The following is an 18831-nucleotide window of genomic DNA, read 5'->3' as shown; positions in this document are numbered from 1 at the left end:
TTTAGTACCCCTCTCCACCCTTCTTTCAATAATAAACATTCCCTCCAACCTACATTCTCTAACTTAGCACACCCTAAAATACCTAAAAATGTTACTCACTACTCCTAAAAGGGAAACAAAATATAGTGATGCACAGATATTTTAGCAGGAAGACCATTTTGCACATTTTGACTTCATTTTCCAAGTTATTCTGTATATGTACATTATATTTCATAATAATAATAATAATAATGTTGGTTCTTTAAATAGCACTTTCCCCTTCTGTGCTCAAAGTGCTTTACAATTATTACCCCTGGCATGGATCTATAGTGGCACAACGGTCCTTTGTACTTCCTCAACTCCCTGGGGAGCATACAATCCATTGCAGCCTTTATAAGCACATAGGATTAAAGCATTCACATTGCAACCTCTATCCTACCAGGTCCCCAAATATACAGCTGGGTTGACTAGGGTACACATAGAATTAAAGCATTCACATTGCAACCTCTATCCTACCAGGTCCTCAATTATACAGCTGGGTTGACTTACAGCAACATCACTTTTTATGAGTAAATGTATGGATTTGAAATTAATCTACCTTTATTTATCACCCATAGTTTCTCAATATTTACAGGTGAAAATGATTCCATTTTCACACTTCTTTACTTTGGTGCACACACTGCTTCTGCTAAATATGTTACAATAAGTTTAGAGTCAAAATACTGCCTCTTTCATTTTAGTGTTCACTAGCTCAGTTTGCTACAACAACACAGAAACCAATAAGAAACTGCACATTCTACACTAACATAAAATGGGTTGCACATGCTCACACTATCACAAAAAGTTGTCAAGAATTGTGAGTTACCTTTGCAGCAACTATACTGAGACCCATTCCAGTATTTCCCTTGGTAAATGACACAGTGTAAACTTCTGCTTCTCCAGGTGGGATATTAGCATCATATGGGATACCCTGCAAATCAAAACAAACGATACAGGTTAGTCAGCTTTAGTCATAAAAGTCATTATATATGTATACCAGTGATTACTTACACCAGTACACATGTATGCTAGTGGCAATGCAGTGCAATAGCGAAAAAATTATTGCATGTACGTGTGTAAATGGAATGCAAATGAGTGTGAGATTGTTCCTTGTACACAAAACCGGTTGATCGCACAGTATGATTTTTACAGCTCTTTCAGATAAACTCATGCTTGCAGTATTTATGCTATGGCGGCAGAGAACACCAGGAATGCAAAAACCTCGAGTGCATCACACTTGCACTCCTGTGTCATGGGGTACTGTTCATTAACTTCATATAGCTATGTCAATGTTTCTGACATTTCTAATGTACATGGAGATAACTTTTTTTCCTTTCCTTTATCGCGGAGATTTACAGAACTATTATTATATGTTTACATTTGAACATCACAACAAAGAAAGTAAAACAACATACTACATAAGAATTCTGAATCTTAAAAAGGTAATTTCCCTCGAATGGAAGGTACTCAAGTTATTTCTCAACAGGCATTTCTCCTTATCAATATTTATTTTCATCCATTGAAAAGTTTGCAGATATTTTTGACAGAAAAATAACTGGCTGCAAAACAAGGATGTCAAAGAAAGCTCAGGAAACAAGGCCAAAAATATTGCTTGAACTGAAAACAGGCTTTCATAAATCACAAATTATCAAAATATGTATTTTGTCTACTCATTTAGTTTTGATGATATACAGGAGTGGTTATACATTCCGTTTATATCAAGGCACCATCATATTTGTTTACATTTTTTCCGGAAAAGTCATTTCACGGCTTTGAATTCATCAAAATGTTGCACACATCTCTGACAATGATCTGTAACATTATACTAATGGCTAGTATTACATTTGTAATGTTTAAGTTAACATGTATAATGACAATATTTTTAAATACAATGAAACCCTAACAATAGACATAATATAACCTACTGAGGTCAATATACCTGTCCATCTGTCACTGTTCAATGAATGCATGGCCAATCAATTCAAATTTAATGTTTCCAAAACCATACTTAGTAAAAAGAAGCTGGGTCGCTGATTATGTTTTATGTTACATGTAGCATATTTACCTGGTTTTGAAATTAGTAGTAGTCCAAGGTACGTGGACTATCAAAAAACATTTTATCTAGACTGCCAAATTAGCAGTAGTCCAAGGCATGGTTTAAAATAATCCAGAGTGACACATATCAATTGAAAAAGGGACAAAATCCTATACCTTCCCTTTAATTAGGAAGTTTTGAAATGTTTTGGGTGACGCAACACGGAAATCTCATTAATCACCAGTCCCCTCCCTCCCTCCTTCACTAATAAGGATGTATGAGGGCTATTAACATTCTTGTTCTATTTTGACCCTCCAGCATAAGGTAGAATGCTATTGCAGGTACCAGGAATTGAAAAGGTGAAATGTCATCATACTTATGTCATCTCTGACTGTAACATAATATTTAATTTGAATGGCCATCATACTTTCCTCAAGGCCAGTCTAACTATAATGGTAATATATTGCGTGACCACCAACCATATGTTACATCATGTTTTTCAAATCCACCATTAATATGATAGCAGAACCGTGCTCACACATTTCAATTTTTTTACAAAGTGCACTTATCATAATCTGTTTATCTTTGGGTTGTTTTTTAATGTGTACTTACAGACAATATTTCTCTATTGGGAGAACAATGTATAATGTTAACTATCATAAAATATAATATTACAGTGCTTTTTTAAATGAATTATGAACTATCAACTTGAGCAACATATTGATACATTACTAAAATAGTTTTGTGTCTTTCTACAAAATTTAGTAGAACTATACCAAAGAAGTGACGCAATTGTGCGCTTTGTTACTGTATAACTTTAATTTGTTACAAATTTGAAATTAAGCACCAGTTGCTGTTATACTAGTCTGTTTCAGAAAAGAACAGTGCCACATGAACAATATTGCCAAGGTACACTGGATATGATACGTAACTCATGGTAACTTGTGAGATGTATTCTGAACAAGTATCACGAGTTACTTGCTCACGAGTATTACAGATATGTTAACTCAACTCCACAAAAATGAATAGGTTAGGTTGACTTTGCATGGTACCTAAGTCTACTTACATGCCTACAGTTACTTGGCCTTATTTGTTACAGTAATACTGACTTTGCACTTCCATTCAGCAGTGTGATCATTTAGCAAGCTGTTACCTCTGTAGCAATAATAGCAATGTTATGACTAGTACGGCTAAATCTATGTCTGCACCAGAGCATTTTCAGAAATATATATCTACATATGTATAAGTTGCAGTACTTCATTGTTCAAAGTTGGATTTAAACCACCGTAATTGTGAGTTTCTGATGATTTTCAAATTGAAGGGATACCTTTCAATCTATGCAGTAGGTGTGGTAAAAATGCTAAGCCTACCTGCTGTTGTTGTGACATTTGTTGTGGTTTCTCCACTGTACTAAAACCATCCACTGGTGACTTACTGCTGTCCCCACCACCACCACCACCGACAAAATGAACAGTCCAACTGCCTCCCTTGGCATTAGCTTGAAGTGTTAGACGACAAATTCCTGGAATGAAAAAAACCACAACAATTGACATTAGGTAAGATTTTCACATATACACATATCGATATATTTTTAAAAACCTCCAATTTGTCATGCCAAATAATGCAATCACAAGTTACACTGCTATTTCAAAGAATCTGGGCCAAATAAAGGCTAGGGTTTCAATCCTAGGTTCTTGCATTAGTAGTATCTCATTAGCGGAGCCATAAGAATTATGTGGGACGATCCTTTTGTTCTGGACTAACTTTTTCTACAGCTTTGTTATTTTTGACAGCTAAATTTCAATCCTGATCCAATTCCTAAAATATTCACACAAAATGTTGATGAAGAAATAAAGTTTTTGAACCTACCTGTACTCTCTATAGGAGCCAAAAATTCTGGCAGACCATTGGGAACACCCCGAATAATATCGCAAGAATATCCATCTTCTGGAAGAAGGAATGGAAGCTGTAGATCGGGATCTTCTTCCAGCTTGACATCTCTACCGTCACTACGAGTTAATTCATCTGCTGTGTTCTGTGCTACAGCAACGACACTGTCAATCAGCTGTTGAGGGATATGTGATTGTATTCCGCTGGGTTGGTACTGTTCTAGCAGTGCTCGTAGTTGTAATGAATTCAGCTTGAAACAGGTAGAACTGATGGAAGCGATGTCCTCAGCATTGCTCTTTGGGGCTTGTAAGAGATGAGCAGCCTGGAATACGAGTAGAGAGAGAGTGAGCTGGTAAGTTTATCTAGATTGTGATGTCATATCTGATGCCTTCATGTACTTGAAGTGGGCCAACCAAGTTGAAAATCTTCACTTTATTAAGAACATCAAATTTAGTGGCAGTGCACCTAGCTGATCGAGAAAACCACTTATCAAAAAGCTATCAAAGGTTACGGATATTTTGTTCTGGATTACCATTCAATAGCATTTTAAAAGTACTTGAAACTACAAGTTACATATTTCATCTTTTCAAAAACTCTGCAAAAGGATTAACTAAAGAACTGACTGAGTAACACGTGTTGATAATTTTACCATTGTGAGAGTAATGAGATGGGGCACTTTAAAATGAGAACCAAACTGACTGGCTCTTCTGAGAAAACCAAATACATTTCTCTCTGAGGGAAAATGTAAATGACAAAGGTCTGTAGTTCAAACAGATACAAGGACCTTTACTAACTCCTTCTAGTTTGAATTGCTACTTATACCGTACTCTGAAGTGACATGAATTCAAGGTACTCTTTAAAAGCAACAACTCTTTATAGACTATGTGATGCCTCATGTTGCTCCACACTTGCTCCTGAAAAGGGTTGGACGATAGGTGAGGGATGCCTCGATATGGTGCACCTTACAGACAAGACACTTTCCAGTTTTGGATTTTGAGGGCAACCCTTGTTTTGTACAATCAGTATGTGAAATAACAAACATACTAATTATAAATTTTATGTGGATAACCTTGCACTGTGATCACACTAAACTTTACCTGTCTATACATGACCTGGTGACCTGTGACCTTTGACATCTACGCAAGAAATAGTAATAATTTCTCACCTGAGTAATTCTTGACAGATGGCAATCTGCTGCTAACTCCAGGCCTTGTTTTTCAGCCCATGATTCAATCCGCGAGAGTCGTGACTTGAGACGTGCACCCCATTCCTGTGAACACATTCCTAAATGTGGCTCCAAAACAATCTTGTTGAACAACCACATGTTGATGAAGTGGAACAGCTGAGAGAAGAGCTGGATGGTGAGAGCTGCGTTGACACGGCAACGACGCAATAATGTCATGGCAGATGAACAAGTGTGTAACACATCGCCTGTAGGAAAGCCACATCAATGGTCAAAACATACAACAATGTACAACTTACATAATTAATGCAAAAACACATTACCAGCATAATGAAATTATATTTGGAAGTTCAATTTGTTTGCAAGAAGTCGTGCATTGGAAGTTATGTGGATTCATGCCATATCAGGTACATTTCATTTTTTGCACTTTGTAATTTTACTGAGGGTAGTAAATCAAAACAAGACAGATCATTTGTTTTCTTAGCCGAAATCTTGTACAGCGCCCCCTAGTGGCCAAGATATCCTCTACTCACCTAGAGTTGGTCGTCCTCCATATTTAGTCCTTGCAGCTGGTGATAACCACCGTCCACTCATCTTGTTTTGATTATCCCGACTTCTCCAACTTTGATGACTATCCATGCTTCTGTCATCATCTACAATATATGGAATATCAAATTTTATCAAAACATTCAGAAAGAAAGTTATGTTTTGACCCTTGGCATTAGTACAGCGGGTAACACTGAAGTAAAGCATTTCTCTATGTGCTACACTCATTTATAGCATTCACATGAAGTGTAAAAGTATACTGTTTCAATTGGTTCATTTACAAGCCTAGCATGTGGCCTTTCTGATGTGATCAATTAGCAAATGAAATAGTATACTTTTACACTTGATATGGATGCTATAAACGATTGTGGTACATACAGAAAATGCTTTACTTTGGTGTTATGGGTTGTATTGTCATTAGTTAAGTTAAGGTGAGCTAGTAGTGATCTTTATATTCTTAAACTCTTTGTTCACAACTTATAAAATATACAAGAAAGCATTATTCATTACTGTGTCCATCCTCTGTTCACAGTTCTAAAATCTTTCTAAGTCACAGAGTAGAAAGACAATCTTATGTACAAGAAGAACACCATTTTATTGTTTATTTACAAATCTTAAGAAAAGTACATTCCGTTATCAATATCGTTTTCTCTGCTACATTGTTAGTGTTGTAGTGGAATGAAATTAACCAGTTTTTTTCATTGTCAACATAAAATCTTACAAACCTAAACTACAAAATGTATATTCTTCTGTAATTTGAAATCAGATATATGTTCATGTCTTCTTCAAATAATTTGAAAGTTCCAGTGTCCTCTTGAAAAATGTTGACACCTTCTCCACACTAGATAGTCATCACCTCTAAGTGACCACTAGAGGGCAGTATATGATCTGACTACAAACAAAACACTTTACTCACCTATGATTGAGTCATGGTCAGTATTGTCGGCTTCTTCATTAGGATCCAAAAATGCCGGCATTGAGATCTCCAGTTCCTGCTGCATACAGGTTACAAGATGTCTGTTCACGTAAGGATGAGAATGTCAAAAACACAGATTTTACAGTCTTAAGCTAGTTCTCAAAAGACCACTTATTACAAATTACCAGACTAGTACATTGTGTTCATGTAGAAGGCATTTTAGTCACTACTTATTTTTGCGTTTTTGCTTTCCCGCAAAGTAAGTGAAAATAAGTCTTTAGCAAAAGCTTTCCAGGTTTCTAGTATTCTAGACTTGTCTATTTTTTGAGAGATAGTTTACCTGAATGCCTGCTGTATTGCTGCTGCTAAGATATCCTGGGCATCCAGTGTTATCGGAGACAAATCAACATCTTGTTTCAAGAAATGTAAGAATTCTGAAGCATTTGCCATCCAGAATGACAATGCACCAGCAATGTCTTGGTTCTCCTGTAAACAATGAATATAATCAATGATTTCTTGAAGTTATCTTAGTAACTGTTTTAAATATTAATCACGAAATTGCATCATTACTCAATTCTTGGTTGACATCATCACTTCAGCTCTATAGTTCATGCGCTACACGTGTATTACTATATCATATGTGTGTTTGTGTGTGTGTGTGTGTGTGTGTGTGTGTGTGTGTGTGTGTGTGTGTGTGTGTGTGTGAGTGCGTGAGAATAAGTCCACCTTCATGTTCTATTCTGACCCCTCACATGAGGTACACACAGTGTTTTTGCTAAGGTTTGGGAACCCCGGTAACAGAAAGGGGGAAAGAGGTAAAACTGGTAGTGCTTCCCATGCAATGCATCATAGTTTAGGTGGGGAACCCCGGTAAAATGATGTGGGATCCCCGGTAGATTTTACCTACTTACCGCCCTTAAATAAAACACTGACACAGCTATTCGCTATATCAAGAATTCAATGTGATATAGGAAACATCAAATGTCAGCCAAAGTAGCCTAACACATCAAAACTTAACAACTCTGACCACAACTCACCACGATGGTTCTCTCTATCATATCTGCCATTTTGTTGGTGAGGGCAGTCATTCTCTGTGCCCTTTCAGTAGGACTCATTTCAGGTCGGTATTGCCGTGACTGACGATATCTACCAGCCATGTACAGACAATACGTAGGTGCTAACTTAAACTGTACGGCTGCTCCGTTCACTTCACTGATTATAGATGCTAGGAATGCATCCTCTCCTAAAAAAGTGAAAACACACAGTGAGCATTAAATTCAATATGTATAATATTATCCTACATTGCGACTATCCCTTACTGTAAATATTACTGTTCATCCACCTTCTATAAATATATTTCTCATTTCATGTAAAATGTTGGTTGAAACTCAAAAAGGATATATAAAACACGAAATAATAATCAATTTTAATCTGCTTTATAATTATAATTTGTTCCAAATAGTGTGTACGTAGGCTTAGCAAAACCACTTAGTACATAAAGCATGTTCACATTGACATGTTTAGCCAGGGTCTGCCAATGGCCAAACTATGGCAAATGTAAAAGAAACAAGTGTGAACAGTTTAGTCCCTGATATGGTGGCCCAGGTTTTTGTCGCTAAGCAAAGAGATGGTTCAAAATTGGACAAAAATTACTGGTGTGAATGCATTTATAGTTGCGATGTCCCAAACAGGTATATTGTGCTATGGTTATAGTGTAAATACCTGATGACTATCTAAGAAAACATTAGTAAACTTTCCCAGCCTTTCATTGTTGTTATTATGTCTCACCTGATTCCTTGAATTCCAGTATTGCTGGTAATGTATTCCCAAACATTCCTTTCTGTTCCTGTAATCAAAACAGAAATCAAACAAATTAATTATAACGTTACACCGCAGGGAAAAGTTTCAAGACTAGAGAAATGAACGTCAATTCAACACTAACTTACTATCTATTAACACAGTATGCACATACATATCCAATCCACATGATTCATGACGGACCATTAAGGCAGGTGGGGCCTGATTTAAACAGCTTATTTCTAAAGACTTGCACAGAAATTTATTACAAAGTATAGATTAACGGATTTGTCTCAGACTCTGTTTTCAACTTTAGTGACCAAATAGAAATCTAACAGAGTGATAGAAACACTCGACCCCAAGCAAAAACAACAGTTGCACAATATTACAGTTCTTGCTCTTGTACTTGCAGTTTACAAAAGCAATAACTATTTCTATGTCTGTTGCCTTCTTGTGTCAGACTGACCCCACCTTCCTTTTTAAGATCTGGTGCTATTCACAATTTTTCCTAAACTTTGCTTTAATAATATGATGTTGTGCATTTTACTTTGTGATATGCGAAGATACAAATTTTATGGGAATGGCATCTTTTGAATGATATTATTTTTGATAAATGAATAATTTCTTCTATTAATTTCTTCTGATGTAATGAAATATATTTCTAACAACAGCAGCAGTTTGCACAATCTGTTTGTCAGAATTAATGATGTATCATGTTATGCAGATATGCTAATTATATGCAAATAGTGTTACTCTATCTCTTCCTCACAAACTTTCCCACCAAAATCTAACTTAAAACTGACAAAAATTTTAGTGTTTCTTTAAATTTTGGTAAATTTTTTGTCCATTTTAGATTTGAATGTTGAAATGAAACAGCTGAAACAAATTTGTGCCAAAATAAAGACAACCTGGGGTCAGATATCCAGGGAAAAACTCACATACTTTGGTGGGAATGTCTGTTATCGGAGAAATAACACATCAGGATTTAAAAATAACATGAGTTGTTTGCAGCACATACCAAAGAAGTTGGCAAAACATTCAAAAAACCATGCTTATGTTGCAAACAATAAAAAAAGGAATGCTAAAAATGCAAAGTTTACAAAACAGCAGACGAACTGAGAATGAAAAAAACTGTAAATGAAAATGAAATAAATTACCAAAATCTAATGAAAAGAATCAAGAGAGAGAAAATGACAATTAATACGCAGTAACAACGATACACTAATACAGCAAGTTGAACACACTGAGAGCATCAGCCACTACAAAGCTACATAAATGCCACTGCATAAGGAAAGAAACGGATGAGGCGCACAGGAACACATAAACACATCCCTGCAGAGAAGTGAAATAATACTTTTATTCTCTCAAGCGCTTTCTTATCTTAGCATCTGAACTAACAATTTTATGCTGGCACACCATTTAGCATGGTTGACCTCTAAGTTTCCTTTCAGTAAAGTCAATCAGAGAGATTTTGTACTGAAGGAGATTTAGAGTACATGTATTTGGTAAGTGAGTGTTGTAACTACTTCAGTACCATGCATTTTCTCGCCAAAAAACAATTAATCATAATTCTTGTTTATCTTATTTTTGGTCCAAATTTTAACTTTATTTTGAACTGGAATCATAGATATAATCCCTATTGATACTATTTCCTGCCAAAACAACTCAACCAAATGTTTTGTTTTTCTGCAACTTTTTGGCAAATTTGAACTTTATTTTGGAATGGAGTCATAGATATAATCCCTATTGATAGATTCATATCAAAATTTTGGTAAAAACAAAATTTATACACTATTTCCCGCCAAAATAGGACTCAACCAAAAGTCTTGTTTTTCTGTAATTTTTGGCAAATTTGAACTTTATTTTGGACTGGAATCATAGAAATAATCCTCAGTGATAAATTTGTACAAAATTTTTATTTACAAGTAACAGAATTTGCACTATTTTCCTGCCAACACGACTCATATCAAAAATGTTGTTTTCTGTAACTTTTTAGACAATGTTAACTTTATCAAATTTTTTGTGCACTTTTTCTTGTTGAAACCTTATTTTTTCTGTCACTTTTGGGCAAATTTTAACTTTTCTTTGAACTGGAATCCTTAATGATAAACTCATCTAAATAACGGTGTTTAAAAATAACAAATTTGTATAGTTTTTCATAAATATAATCCAAAAATTTTCTGAAAATGATATGGTCACGAAGAAGTTGACACAGATTGAAATGCAAAGGAACTATGTGCTACTTGTGACAAGGTGACATATTGAAGCACCTTAATGTGTGGTGGTGGACTTGACACCGTCTCAATGTGGCCATCCACATCAAATGTAGTTTCGTAGTTCACCATGCCTTCTGCCGATGGCTCCCTGCCACGCTTTGCCTGCTTTTAAAAATAACAGCGAAGTGCATTATTTCACACTGCAGTGCCAGGACACACACAAAAGACACGAATATGTGGATGGGTTGGTTGGTGGGTGGGTGAGTGAGTGGATGGGTTGGTGTGTGGATGGTTGATTGGAGGGTGGGTAAGGGGAGTGGAAGAGAAATTGAAATTGTACAACTCTCGAGGTGGATGAATATGTAGCAGCAATGAAATGATAACACTTTTGAAAAAAAAGTTAACACAATACTTTTACAGCGATACTACACTACCTAGAATTTATGTGATGCTGTCATGCATATATGGGGAAAAATTCATTTGAGAAATCTATACCAGTAATGATTAAATTACACATTTTTAATGACATTAGAATTAATTCTTTCTGATACTTATCTGATAAAATTGTTAGTTAATTCAACGGACACAGGTGGATAATTTATCGTACTGACCAAAACACAGTTATGAATGCTACAGGTACATAAACCCCTTTTTAGCAGAGGTGTATAATTTAATATATTGACCAACACAAAGTTATGAATGCTACAGGTACATAAACCCCTTTGTAGCAGAGATGGATAATTTAATATATTGACCAACACCTAAAGGTGGATAATTTACTATACTGTCCACCACAATGTTGTACATGCCTCAAGTAAATTGACCACTCTTTTAAGCTGCACTACCTGCAACTAAACCATTCTTTTTCATACTTGTGCCCTCAATATTGTATACCGTGGTTTATATTGAATCATCCACAGCAGGTAAACTTGTGTGCAGCCAAACAAATACATGACATGGTACAAAAAAATAACTAATTTGTATTTCACAGTGTAGACCATAAAATAAGTGTCTCTATCAAGCATTGAATTTGAACATAAAATGTAATCATGTTAAAGAATATGTGGCAATTGTTATGACTGAAACTGTTCGACCTAGTTTATATTGAATATTTAATGAGTGCACTACCATATATAGGTGTACAGACAAATCAAACTAACAAGGAGTCAGATTCAAATTCACCCATCACTCAACTACCTACAGATAAAATTGACCACTAACAAATACAAAATTTCATTTATTTATATATTGGACAAATTTAAGTGAATATATCTTTGGTCGAAAAAAAAATGCTCCAGTTGCAGTTAGCACAGGTTGAAGTTAGAGCCTAGAGGGAAATAATTTACTATTTTTGACTTATTTGTGAAAGGTGGATAATTTACTTTAATGACCAAATTATATGTAAGTGCTGCATATTGACCAATTAATTGCAAGAAGTCAATAATCGCAATATTGACCAAAATCACACTTGTTGTATTTTCTGCATATGGCAACACTTCACTGTGTCTCAGCCTTCAGTTATTTGGTACCAATATCTGGCTTTCTTTGCATCGGTGTTTGTGAATATGTCTCAACTTCGATGTATAAGGAAGATTAGGGGCACCATTAGATGTTGTTTGTTTTCACTGCAATCAGTTACAGGCTACAGTATATGAATGATTTATAAACTCTTACACCTGCTCATCAGCCAATCACTGACTCAACTGCATCCACACAATACAGAATCGTCCAATCAGAAACAAACTTCTTGATGTGCTTATTCAAATTTAAGTCAAAGCTTGAGAAATAGTCAACGTTACTTTTCATCTCTGTCACAACTGATCCTGTTGTCTCACTGATATAAAACCACACTGTACACACTTTTACTGAGGCCTTCTAATATCTCTCATTGTAAATAACTAAGAATGAAGTAAACTGGAAACAGTGCTATACATGGAGGTTAATGCTGCATACTGACCAATTAAAATACATCTCCTTGAAAATAGAATTTTCCTCAGTGTACAAAGTAAAGGGCAACTGAAGGAACTGCTGTGGAGATTTTGTGAATGTTTTCTTCCCATCATTTCTGCAAAGGTTTTTCCAACCAGGACTTCAAAATAAAAGCTCTGAAATGTCAGTTAGAATTGACTGTATAACTTACTGGTTGTTCGGCACTGGGATCACAAAATCTAAAGGCATGCATCTTTCCAAATCTGAGAACAGTTCCATGTGTTAGTAACGTTGTTTCATAGACACGTTGGTTGTTGATAAAAGTTTCACCGTCAGGACTGGCTGGTGTTACCGTGACGGCACCATCCAGGTTAGTAAGCACGCAGTGACGGGGTCGGATAGTTGGTGAAAATAACTGCAATGAAACAACTGTCAGTTAGAAATGGGGGAAATTTTGTTTGCTATAGGTTTAGACAAAATTACCCCAAATGACAGTTTTGCATGACTGCAATTTGGTGGTATTTTGGTGTTGATGATGGGAAGGGTAGCTGTAGGGGTGGTGTCTGGGGATGAGAGGGTTGGTGTTGTGGTGGCAATGGGAGAGGGGAGGTTGTGATGAGGATGGGAGAGGGTTGTTCAAGTAAGTATGGGAGAGGGTGTTCAAGTGGTGATATGGGGTGGGCACAAAACATCAAACAAGGCTCTGGTTATAACTGATACACACAGCAGGTACTTCATAGACCACATATACAACCATGACATTTAACTAAAACCCAGCTTCCATTGTTCCTACACTGACTTTGCACACAGATTACTACCAAGTCTTCATCAAACACATTATGATAACTCCCAACATTTCAACTTACTACATCATATTCTGAAATTTTACAAAAACTTTGGCTGCCAATCAGTCATTATCACGAAGACTGCGAAACAAAATGATGCACATATGTGGACTACAGTATCTGACATTTGAACCAGGTTTGATTGAATTGACTCATGCATTTCAGAGATACAGGTTAACAGGGATTCAAACCACACATGCATACACACACACATACACACACAGATGGGTCCCATCATTGTAGCTCCCCTCAGGATTCTCCTGTTGGGGACTAAGAACCCAGCTTTTAGTGTTCATACACTGACTTTACATAATGTTAGCATGTGACATCATCTATAACATACCTGTATAAACTGACCACTACTACTTCTCTCACTGCCTACTTCAGTCATCTGAGGCTGGATACGATGGACTTGTGGTCGGTATTCACGGATATCAGCACCATCTGTGTTATAAGACACGCATATAAGTAAATTATTATCAGATGATATACCCCAATATTTTTCTTTGTTCAGTCAGCCTACGGAAATATGAGTGACCTAAGGGACATTTGTGATAACCCTTGATCATGCATATTTTCCAGCTGGATGAAGAAAAATATTGGAGAATAACATAATTATACTAGTGCCAGTAATATCAAAGAAAAAAAAATCAGGGAAAATATTTCAAACACAGCAGAACCAGTGATGTAGACACGCATTGTCATGACATAGAATGACCAGAGTATATATTCCATATTTTTTGTTCTAAATGACTCGTGCATGGTATAAATCAGTGGGTTTATATCATTTCTTAGTACATTTAACGACAATAGGACAACACTTTTATTGTCTTTTGTGAGTACATTTTCAAAATGCTAAAATTCTATAACTACTACTCTGAACTAAGTTGTGAGAGATATGGCAGTTTATAACTACTAACCTGGACTAAGTTGTGAGAGATATGGCAGTTTATAACTACTAACCTGGACTAAGTTGTGAGAGATATGGCAGTTTATAACTACTAACCTGGACTAAGTTCTACCAGATATGGCAGCTTGTCTTGTTGTACAGGTGTCATGTCACCATATGCCCAACTACTGTCACTTTCCTGACCCTTGGACTTAGATTTTTTGTTTCGTTTCTTCCGTGGTTGATAACCAGGTGGTCTTCTTTTCAGTTGGAACATCAAGGAACCTGTCAAAAAAATAGAAAGTTAGTCACCATTCAGTTGAAACAATGGAAAGTTAGTCACTATGCAGTTAAACATTTTAAACAGATTTTCTCTTATAATTATGCAATGACTGAATGGGTGTCCAGAGCACATTTACTAAACTGTATGCTCAGTTTTAGCACATTTAACTTCAATACATCACATATGCTATCATAGTTATCATATTTTAATTATATTAATAAATCATCACATGTTCACATTGATATTTCAAGATTGAAGAGTTGGCTCAAAATATAGATTTAATACCTCATTTGTTCTGATGATGAAGAATCTATTATCAATATCACTTTTTATTATTTATAATCATTCCTACCTTTATTCTGTGGGTATCTAAGAATGAGATGTAAGGGTCTCTCATCATCATCCAAGATAGTCTCTCTACCCCATCCACCAGTTACTACGTATTCACCAGGGTTTGCACCAGCAGGTACAACAACCTATGGGAATAGAGATTGTATGTTATCAACATGGTGTTTGTAGATTATAATAGAAAGAAAAAGTCATAGAGTCAAAACTAAACATCCCAGTGGTTTCAATTTCAAATATAAAGATTCTATAAAAGTGATTTTGAATTACTTATATCCATTTATTTATTTGTAAATCATCCAACAGGCATTGCCCAATAACAGAAGAAGGGTTCAGTGTTAATGCAGGAGGAAAGCGGAGAACACGTTGAAAACCTGCGTTGCTCGTTAGAGTCAAACTGAATGACACTCTTCTTACTTACAGCGTGGTCGATTTAATCAAACCCTGAATGGGTTCGAACCCCGACCGCAGTGGTAAGAGGTACGTGGTTTAACCACTTGGCCACCGACAACCCTGAAGGGTTCGAACCCCGACTGCAGTGGTAAGAGGTAAGTGGTTTAACCACTCGGCCACCGACAACCCTAAAATTGTATTGATGACATACAATATTTTTTTAACTCAAAAAATAGTCCTCTCCATTTCAGCATACACTAGCACTAGCACCCCTGATCCCAGTATTTCTGATATATTCCAACATTTTACACTTAAAATATCAACATAACTTGACACATCTAGGGACACTGCCCAGAGTTGAAGACACTTAAATTGGACTTTAATAGTCAGCAGAGACACCAGCTACAACCTAATTTGCATAACTGTCTATGCATAATTAAAGCATTACAAACAAGCCCATGTTTGTACTCAATATTCTTAACCTGTGAATAATGTCCTTTGTCCTTTCCCTTTTCCCCATCTTACCTTTACAAGACAGTAATCCTGGGGATCATCCTTTTCTCTTCCATACTTTTCCAGTGCCTGTTCTACAATGTATCCGGCATCATCATCCATTCCAACCAGGATGGTCTTGTAAGGCACATCAGGGAATATGGTCTCACCATACACTTTCAACATACCACCTGTAAAGAAGATAAACCATTTTCAGTAACACAACATCAACACTGTCCCATAGTAATAAATAGTTGTTGCTCACAAACAAAGATTCTAATTAGATGTAAGTAACATTACAACTGTTCAGGTGGACAGGCTTTATCATACTGTCTGTTTGCTGGCTTCGCTGGCTTTACTGTTTATGGCAATGACATGGTCATAAAGATGATGTAATTGGTATGCCGCCTTTATCACTGTTCATGGTGTTGCTTACCCCCCCCCCCCCCCCACCACCACCACCACACACACACACACACCCTGCCTCACCCCCATCTTTGAAAGTGGAGAGATTCGTTCATATGCCTGGCTAACCTGTCCTGTTCTGACTACAATACTTACTGCATTCCAATTGATAATAAAATATTTTTTGTGCTATGGTCCTGATAGTTGATTTGTTGAATTCTGGATGCATGCCTCACAAGTTATCAGAACACTTTGTTGTTTAACAAGATTTACCCTAATGATTCTACCGACTCGCAAAACTTACGTAGTGGCTGTTTCTCATGGCTTTCTAAAACCAATGCTTTCATTCATTCCACCTGAACTATATATAGTTTTTTCATCAAAGACTATCCCTCAGGATCCCAACCTTTTGACTGTACTATACAACACATTGTTTTGTTCCTTGCTTTGTCTTATGTTGGTTTATTGTCTATTTGTGAATTGTTCTCACGGGTATACAAAAGTGTATCACATTGAGAATCAAGTAGACAAGAAAATGACCTTGTTTTTCAATAAATGTTACCAATACTGCTAATTCACATTATTATCAATTGAATTGACATTAATTTTATTGTCTCATTACTCCTAGACAAAAAAAACTGTTTGATGTGCCGCAAGTATTTCCTCACAGTTTGTAATTCATTCTTTGTTAGTGCCTGGAGGTCTCCAGAGATCATGCACATTATACATCTAGTATTACTATTTAGTTTTATAATGTTTCAGTTGATAAATATAGCTTCCCCACATAATACTGAACAAAGTAGTATAATTATTTTTGTCAAAAGTAACATTGTAGAGCATTGATCACTGGCCCCGGGAAACTGTCGGAAGAAAGTCGTACTTTCTTCAAGCCCTCCTATTAAAAGGGAAACATTGACCACAACTGGTGGGGTCGGTCTCCCGGGAGTCATCGTGTTTCATATTGACAAGTTAAGCAATCATCTTCACGAGCAAAACTGCAAATAAGTAGTTCAAAACACCACAGTACATCATCAAAATCAAATATATTTCTAAAATTGTCGACCCTTCAAATTGTTGTAAGGGAGAGAGTAAATAGTTTAAATGGAATTATTTCGAAAACCATGTTGCAGTCAAACTGACTAAAAAGAGGCCTCAAACATATGCAAGATTGAGCTTATAAACTACAAAGTTGAAATCTATGTCGAGCAATTTCACTTTTTACAGTAAAGACCATAATTTTTTCAGTCTATCCCAGCCAACAGTTCTCCTAATAATAATGTAACTCGTGTGATTTATCAAACTGATATATCTTGTTGATCATCATTTCAGTTTAGGTGTGTCTACTTGTCAGACTTAGTATAAGATCACTTAATATCTGACCTCAGTTTGACCATGCATAAAGATTTTGAACAGATGCATGATTAAAGTTTTTGATTCTGAAATGTGTTATACAGTAGACCCTCGCTAACTCGCGGGTGTCCGGGTCCATCAAGAAACCCGCGACTTAGCGAGGGCCGCGACTTAGCGAGGTGCTCATTAAATATTCATAACCACACATTAACACACGTCACACGTCAGCTTTTCTTCATTCTTCAGTAATGTGCTGGTGAAACTAGTACTGCATACTGTACATGTTTTTATGAGTGCAAGTTCATGGGCGATATTCATTTCAAAAAAAAAGATACGCACGAAATCAAAGTTTCAATAAATCTCTTCACGAACATGACGGTATGTATTCGAAATTTATTGTGATGGACGCAAAGTCTTTGAGGAAGATTATCGTACAATTGTGTGACTCTCAAAGCATCAATCGCGGCTAGACTTTCTTTTTTGTTTTTTGCACGGTCGACAAACTAACAGTACAACTTACAAGCTCACGCCTGGCGGCCATGGTAGGGCCAAGAAATGCTGTTGAATTTCCGGGTTGCGGAAGTGCAGTTTTGACTTTTATATCATCGAATAACGGGATTTGTTTTATATATTCTAAAACAACAACTAATTTTTTTATGTTTCTCAGTCCAGTAACATTCCTAAATGATGGGGTTGAGTTGAGAAATCGCAAGGTTCGGCAACACGTGGCATGATGCATGATGTCGGTAGATAAACATAGAGACGCAAGTGATGAACGTATTCAGTTATTCGTAGCCCGAAATTTCGTTATATAAATGACGTTTTCCCTCAAAATTTTGAAGAAACAAAACGTTTTTAGTTGACTTCTAAATCAATCAAATCAAACGATATATTAATGCGAGAAAGCTTTAGTTATTAATTTTTTTTGTGGACAATGCTCGAATTCGACTGACGAATCCTGCGAGTCGAATCGATCAATGCACCGTTCACCAGTCAGACGAAAATGGTCGACATGTTTGTTGACTAGCCAAGAAGTGCATACGGAACTTATGAGGCAGTCCGAATAAATAGAAGGCGATTGCTAACATCAAAGTCAAACCGCGACACCTCTTCATCGACACACCAACGATTTTGAAATTGGCAGGCGTGCCATTTGTTTAAAAAAATACACAAAGAGGAGTTCCGAAAACAATAGGAAAACTAAAGAAAAAATGGGATCCAAGGTGACACCCGCGACTTAGCCGAATCCGCGACTTACCGAGGCGCGAGTTAGCGAGGGCCCACTGTATATTGACTTGA

At 36.3% G+C, this 18831-nt stretch overlaps 1 protein-coding gene across 3 annotated transcripts in view; it reads right to left on the bottom strand.

Annotated features, from left to right (window-relative positions):
- The window catches only part of LOC144432854 (uncharacterized), a 65649-nt gene that overhangs the window by 15913 nt on the left and 30905 nt on the right, over positions 1 to 18831 (bottom strand). The window contains exons 6-20 of one of the 3 annotated variants that reach the window (XM_078121149.1): positions 15811 to 15968; positions 14900 to 15023; positions 14382 to 14549; positions 13719 to 13819; positions 12742 to 12945; positions 10656 to 10766; positions 8377 to 8434; positions 7626 to 7831; positions 6929 to 7074; positions 6589 to 6689; positions 5660 to 5779; positions 5109 to 5374; positions 3923 to 4265; positions 3424 to 3575; positions 845 to 949 (exon numbers count right to left, since the gene is read on the bottom strand). In XM_078121149.1, the coding sequence (XP_077977275.1) occupies positions 845 to 949; positions 3424 to 3575; positions 3923 to 4265; positions 5109 to 5374; positions 5660 to 5779; positions 6589 to 6689; positions 6929 to 7074; positions 7626 to 7831; positions 8377 to 8434; positions 10656 to 10766; positions 12742 to 12945; positions 13719 to 13819; positions 14382 to 14549; positions 14900 to 15023; positions 15811 to 15968 (2363 nt within the window). The remainder of the gene's footprint in view (positions 1 to 844; positions 950 to 3423; positions 3576 to 3922; positions 4266 to 5108; positions 5375 to 5659; positions 5780 to 6588; positions 6690 to 6928; positions 7075 to 7625; positions 7832 to 8376; positions 8435 to 10655; positions 10767 to 12741; positions 12946 to 13718; positions 13820 to 14381; positions 14550 to 14899; positions 15024 to 15810; positions 15969 to 18831) is intronic. The other 2 variants (XM_078121150.1, XM_078121152.1) reach the window with 2 other exon arrangements.

The sequence above is a fragment of the Glandiceps talaboti genome, chromosome 3 (assembly GCF_964340395.1).
Source record: "Glandiceps talaboti chromosome 3, keGlaTala1.1, whole genome shotgun sequence".
NCBI lineage: Eukaryota > Metazoa > Hemichordata > Enteropneusta > Spengelidae > Glandiceps > Glandiceps talaboti.
The sequence above is the reverse complement of the archived record's forward strand: the minus strand, read 5'-3'. Positions and strand labels throughout refer to the sequence as shown.